Here is a 6,656-nt window from a genome sequence, read left to right as displayed (position 1 = left end):
TTTTCACTTACAAAATTAACTCAATATGTAATTTGACATGGGGTGCTCAAACTTTTGTATTTAGCTGTATATGCTGAAACTGGTGGTCATTTATATGGTTCCTCTTGTACATTAAAGAGGAAATAATAATAATTCCAAATTGTTTTCTATTGTGTTTGTCAAGTAAAATAAACTTCACTTACACTATATCAATTATTTTAATCTTATTTTCTTTAGCCTTGGAATTTAAAAAAAAAATCTTCTGACAGGCAGCATGTGAGACCTGAGTTTGCTGAGCTTGTGAGGCCCAATGAGTTTGTCATTTTATTTGTTAAAGGACAAGGAAAGGCAAAATCTATTAAGCACACAATTAAATAGTACTACTATTGCTGTGTAAAAACCCTATATTTATAGCTTGACTAATGAAAGATTTATAGAGATACACATACTACAAACTACATACTTGTTTTAGTGAATGGCGCCACCATCTTTAACAAGGGATGCCCATTCCCTTTCCCTCACCGTCTCTACTGTGCATGCTCACAACTCTGGCTCACACACCAACTCCCAGCCCCCCCCTCCGATCCCCGCTCCGCCCCAACCCCCCCATCCCTGCTCGGCTCTCCGCACCTGCCCCCCCCCCCGCGCACATGCCGGCTGCGTTTTGGTATTATCATCTCACAACTCCTGCTCCCCCCCCCCCCCACCGCTCCACTCTCCGCAACCCCCTCTCTCCCCACATGCTGGCTGCTTTTTGATTTTATCTTCTAACAACTCTGACTCGCCCCCCCTCTGTGGCTCTGCGCTCACCGTTCACAACTGCTCCCACAAGCGACAGCCCCCACCCCTGCTCACCACTCCTGCTGGCTGTTGGTTTTGCTCCGATCCCCGCACCGCTCTGCTCTCCGCTCCCACCGGCTGTGTATACTGCATCGCCATGACAACGGGATGCTAGGGGGAGCGATCCTCATGTGTGTGCATGTGCTACTGAAGATCTGGTCGCAATGTCTGTGCAGGAGCTAGGCATTGTGGGAATCTTCTATACACAACTCAGTGTTTTTTCTTCCTGTTTGGCTTCTGATATTCCGAACAGGTGAAATATGGGGAGACTTAAGGGCACTGTTGAGACAACTAAAGGTATGCCTGCAGCTTTCCTTCTAACACTGATGAGGGGGTACATCCCCAAAACTTTGAGGAGTTTTGCTTGGATAATTGAATTGCCTTGAGTGTGCCGGCACCTTTTTTTTTTTTTACACTAGATTCAAATTAGGGTGTGCCTTGGATTACCAACACCAGGAATTACCTACATAAGAGGCTTGGGTCTGCAAGTGGGAAGTTTTCCGTTTTTTCAGACATTGCACATGGTAGCTCATTGTGTTATTGCTGTTCGTTTTAAGTAGCATAGTAGTATAAAAGGAAAAACACAACATTTTTATTATTTAACAAAGGTAGAAACCTTTTCTTTATTTTTTATCGTTTATTTACAAACTCTTTATCACATATACAGAAAACTACTCATAAAATATACATTGCAAATCTCTGCAGATTCCATTTATAATATTTTACTTAGTAACAATTGTGAAATTATTAAAATTCCAGTTATCACAGGTGTCACCAGGCTGAAAACAGTAATGGATTTATTTATAGTTATTTTTTAGAAACTTACTATTACAGGGAAATCAAGGTTTCAAAATGTCCTAACTATTTATTTGTAATGTAATGTAATCGGTTCTATAAATTTTACACATTAACAATTTAGCAATGGTAGAGCCATTTAATCTTAACTGCAACCACCACTCGTGCAGAAAATACTAGACAGCTTGATCTATATTTACTGAAAATTCTGAAGCTACAGTTAAAAAAAATGTAAAATATCAAGTAAGTATTAAATGTGATTTATCAGGGCTTATTTTACCTAACTAATATTAATAACTGGCATATATATATATATATAAGGGAACTAATCAATGCATTTGCATAGCTGTCAAAATCTCCTGTCCAGTCCCCAGTGCAGATGTGGCATGCCACCCCCCACCCCCCCCCATCTTTGGAGCCCACAAATCCGGGCCTGACAAAAACCATAGATATTTCTAGATTAAAAGAGTAGGAAAAACATACGATCAGCACAAGCCCTGTAATAAGTGACACAGAACAGACTAGTTAATTTCTAAAGTTGTTAAGGGCACACAGAGTTGTTTTTGGTTCTTTAGGCTGCCTAAAAACAGTATTAAAGAACCTGACACAGACTACACTTGTCTTGCCTGACAAGTGCTGGCAGTTGCAGTATATAACTCCGTGGGGGCTATTTACGGCACTTTATTGCTGTGTTTTTTTTTTGCTACATTTAAAGCATCTGAAACTGCCACATGTACCATTGCTATAACACTGCATGGGGGTATTATTCACATACTTAATATTGAAATTTTAGGTGGGTTTCTAGGTGTTAGGGAACTGAGTAAAGCTTTTGTAAGAATCATTAGGTTCTTTTTCTGTTTAACAGATTAACAGTTAATAACACATACAGTAACACACACAGTACGGTATCGCAGATGATAGTATTTGCCTCAATACTTTTCCTCTTTACATGTTAAAATGGAATGTACATGTTAAAGTGCCAAAAAAGAAAAAAAAAGAAAAATTTAAATCAAAGCGTAGATTTCATTTAACTTTTAGTATTATAATATTATATTATATTATATTCTAAGTAACTTTCTAATCTGCAGCAGAAAATACTAGCAGGTTGCCAGGGTCACTGACCCTAGCATGACAAAATATAAATGAACTGTGTGGCTCAAATGTTAATGTTGTTCTTATTATCTGCTGCTTAGATTTGATTCCATACCCTCTACTACTCATCTTCCATTCAGAAATGCTGTCAGCTTGCTAAACTCTAGTAACCAGACAGCAGTTTACATTTTCTGATATGCAGTTCTAAACCTTAAATAATTAAATGAAACACACACAAATATTAGGCAGAAAAGACTAACTGCAAATTAAAATATCTGGCTGACATGGCAAGAATTAAATTTAATATTTAACATGAACAAAATGATAACACACATTTATGAACAGAAAAAAATAGGACTAAACCTTAATATATTAGTTTTTTAGGGATGTTGTTCTATACATATTTACATGTGTGCTTAAAAATGAACCTTATGTGGCCTGGTATGTGTGTTTTTTGTGGGCATGCCATTATCATGATATTGTTTAGCAACTATAGCTGCCTACAGGTGCTCCTTCGGCATGAAAATGCCAATGATCCAATATCCAGCCTCAGATTTAGCCTGAGTTGTACTGCTTTAAGGGACATTTAAGTTCTCATTCACGTTGTTTTTAGCATGAAAGCAATATGCATGGATTAGTGAAAGAGAACATTGTAATTCTCAAAAAGTTATAGTCACATTTATGGTTGTATACTTCCTGATACACATGGATCCATCTGCATTTTTCCAGAGACATGTAACTTAAGCTCTACACAGATTTAAAAAAAAAAAAAAAAAAGGTGCCGCTTGATTGGTGACCTTGCCAAACATGCAGATTTTAATATGTTTGTCCAGCTTTAGTCTTACCTAAAATATCCCAGTAAATATCTGAGAAACCCTCTCATATGACAACAAAGCAGTCTGTTTTGTTAAAACAGTAAACTGAAGGACATAAGAAAACGGAAGCAAAACAGTAAAAAAAACAATAAATGAAGTTCTCAGAACTTTGCAAATAAGAAGTGCTAATGAACTGGATGACCTGGCCAAGAGACACATATTTGCCCATGCAATATTACATAAGATTAAAGCAAATGCCAATAATATCCCTTTACATTTTCTACTTGGGGCAGTGGCGGTTTATTAAGCAATAAAAAAACAGTAATTTGTATAAGAACCTCTGTTGTCACATTTTCTGCTACACAGACAGCTTGAATCCTATGATGAAAACAATTTAAATTTAGAAAGAGAGATTTTTTAATGTAGCACAGATGTACAGCCCAAATGTTTTGTATCTACATTTATATAGATAAGATAGCAGGGCAGTATAAAAAATAATCATGACCCTCTTTTATATAAAAGGTTTTCTTCACCCCATTCCTTTGTCTGTAGAAAGATGAAATTATTTCTTTTCTGAATGTGCCTGCTGCATAGTCATGTTGAAGCATTCTTTGTTAGGGAAGCAGTAGCTAATATTCATAGGGTGCACACACACAAACAGAAGGCTAAGGTTGTATGCATGCAGATCTAAGCTACTGTGCTGCACTAGACACCATTTGAATGAATATGTGCCATCATTTTTTTTAATATCTTTTTCTTTTTGCAGATTTTTAAAGGCCATGGATAAAGTGCTTCTTCTGGGATTCTTTTTTACCTATAACAACATAATCATGTATAAATATGATTAGAGCACTTTATTTACTAAAATCAGTTGCGACTATTACTTTATTACTTACTTACCGATTACAACACAGCATAGACAAACAGGAGGTCTCGTCTTGTTCCCTATATCGACCAGAGGTTGGCAAATCTTTGCACTCGGATACAAATGTGTGAAGTTCTGATTCTGGAAAGCCATCGATCTGGTAATTCTAAAAGATGTACAACACTTGATAGAGTTTCTTAACATTTATCACTTTCATTTCTAAAGCAATTTCTCATTACTAAATGAGCCAAATGGTTTACACTCTTGGCCAATCATTCTGAGCGGTTTTTGGAACATTCTGTCACCAGAGTGTGTAAAAAGTCACTGGCTGACAAAATATCAGTTGCTGGACATCCCTAAAAAGAGCAACTTCAGCAACTATGTGTTTGTACAGTGCTTGGCAAGTAGCCATGATTAATCTGAGAAATAGGTGAGGAGAAAAAAAAAAGGAAAAACTGAAACAAATGTGCAACTCAGAAAAGGAAACTACATAGCATAAAAGTGAAATATACGTATATGAGGGCTCATTAATAAGGTGCTAGGTGCATTGGTAGATGCTATAATAGGAACAGAATAGCACTGATTAAAATGGCAAAAACAAATGTTCTTGTGGCTACTCGCACTCTTCCAAACTGCTTGCAAAACGCAGTGCACTAGCACAGATTTGTCAAAGCAAGACCTATACCATACACCTGAGCTGACCAGGAGTGAAGTACAGGGTTCTATTTAATGGTATGGTATAGAGTACAAAATGCAAAGATTCTGACTTGTGCAATTACTGCATATCTCTGGAAAGGAGTGCTGTGTTGTGGCTATAAATATGCACTCATTCCTTTGCACTTTTTAAATAAACAAGGATGAAGGAAGGGTGAACTTGAATGGGCATGTTCCTTTTTTCAACCTCAGCTATGTACCAGTGGCAGAAAAAGTTTTGCAATAATTGCATTAAAGAAAAAAATCATCAATGATTTTACTTGAAATAAACCAAGGAGTTTTATAACTATATAAAGGCACATGGCCATAAGCCGTTGAAATCTGAGGTGACTGCTAATATTTTTTATTAGGTCCATTATTTTGTCATACACAAGTTTCAGTGGTCATCTGATACCACAAAGCATCAGCTACAGCACCTCTGGACCATTTCAAACTTCCTTTCTGAACCTCTTTAAATCAGGCTTTATGCTGTAGCTGCCATTTAGAGCAAGGCTTCATTAAGCCCAATTAAAGGAACAGTAACACCAAAAAATGAAAGAGCTTTAAAGTAATAAAAATATAATGCACTGTTGCCCTGCACTGGTAAAACTGGTGTGTTTGCTACAGTAACACTACTATAATTTATATAATAAGCTGCTGTGTAGCCACGGGGGCAGCCATTCAAGCTGGAAAAAAGGAGAAAAGGCACAGGTTACATAGCAGATAACAGATAGGTTCTGTAGAATACAATAGTGTTTTATCTGTTATCTGCTATGTGCCTGTGCCTTTTCTCCTTTGAATGGCTGCACCCATGGCTACATAGCAGCTTATTTATATAAATTATAGTAGACTTTCTGAAGTAAACACACAACTTTTACCAGTGCAGGGCAGCAGCACATTATATTTTAGTTACTTTTATACACTTTCATTTTTTGGTGTTACTGTCCCTTTAAAATAAGCCCACAGGCCAGACAAGTTTGTAATTGCAGCTGAATGGCCAGATCAACAGTTTTTTTGGAAAAATGTTCAACAGGCTGTGTTATAGTACAAAAAAATAAAAAGAACAGTGTAGTATTCTTACCTTGATTGTATCGTATGTGTCAGTAATAAGTGCAATGAAGAGACTCAGAACCATGTATATGAAGAGACTTATAAAGGAATACAAATAAATGCGACTAAACAGCCAAACCAAGTAGCTCTTCTCCTGCATGATTGAAAACGTTGTAAACATATCGTCTCCATTAATAAGGGAGAACAGGCACTCTGAAACCATGTTCAGGGACCTGAACTAGGAAGGAAAAATAATAAAATATGTTAACAGAAAAATATTAAAGACATGCAAGCCCTTAGCACCCTTAATAAATGTTAAATACCTTTACATGGTAAGGCCCCAGAACAATCCAGCCACAGAAGCAGTAGCCCAGGTAGATCATAGCAGCACAACAGCAGAATCGTATCACATTAGGTAAGGCTGCCCTAAGTGTCAGGATCAGAAGCTAAAACAAATCATGAAAGCAGGTAAAAAAAAATCACTACAATTTTTTCAATTCTGGGGCAGGTTACTACTGCACAAGTTC

At 37.0% G+C, this 6,656-nt stretch overlaps 1 protein-coding gene across 8 annotated transcripts in view; it reads right to left on the bottom strand.

Moving 5' to 3' along the window:
- Positions 1 to 1,414: 1,414 nt before the first annotated feature.
- The window catches only part of mcoln3 (mucolipin 3), a 44,646-nt gene continuing 39,404 nt past the window's right edge, over positions 1,415 to 6,656 (bottom strand). For 6 of the 8 annotated variants that reach the window (XM_012961129.3, XM_031900101.1, XM_031900100.1 and 3 more), the window contains exons 11-14: positions 6,453 to 6,575; positions 6,161 to 6,367; positions 4,422 to 4,552; positions 1,415 to 4,335 (exon numbers count right to left, since the gene is read on the bottom strand). In XM_012961129.3, the coding sequence (XP_012816583.1) occupies positions 4,332 to 4,335; positions 4,422 to 4,552; positions 6,161 to 6,367; positions 6,453 to 6,575 (465 nt within the window). In that variant the 3' untranslated portion in view covers positions 1,415 to 4,331. The remainder of the gene's footprint in view (positions 4,336 to 4,421; positions 4,553 to 6,160; positions 6,368 to 6,452; positions 6,576 to 6,656) is intronic. The other 2 variants (NM_001016804.2, XM_031900102.1) reach the window with 2 other exon arrangements.

Source organism: Xenopus tropicalis, chromosome 4, assembly GCF_000004195.4.
Source record: "Xenopus tropicalis strain Nigerian chromosome 4, UCB_Xtro_10.0, whole genome shotgun sequence".
Taxonomy (NCBI): Eukaryota; Metazoa; Chordata; class Amphibia; order Anura; family Pipidae; genus Xenopus; species Xenopus tropicalis.
The sequence above is the reverse complement of the archived record's forward strand: the minus strand, read 5'-3'. Positions and strand labels throughout refer to the sequence as shown.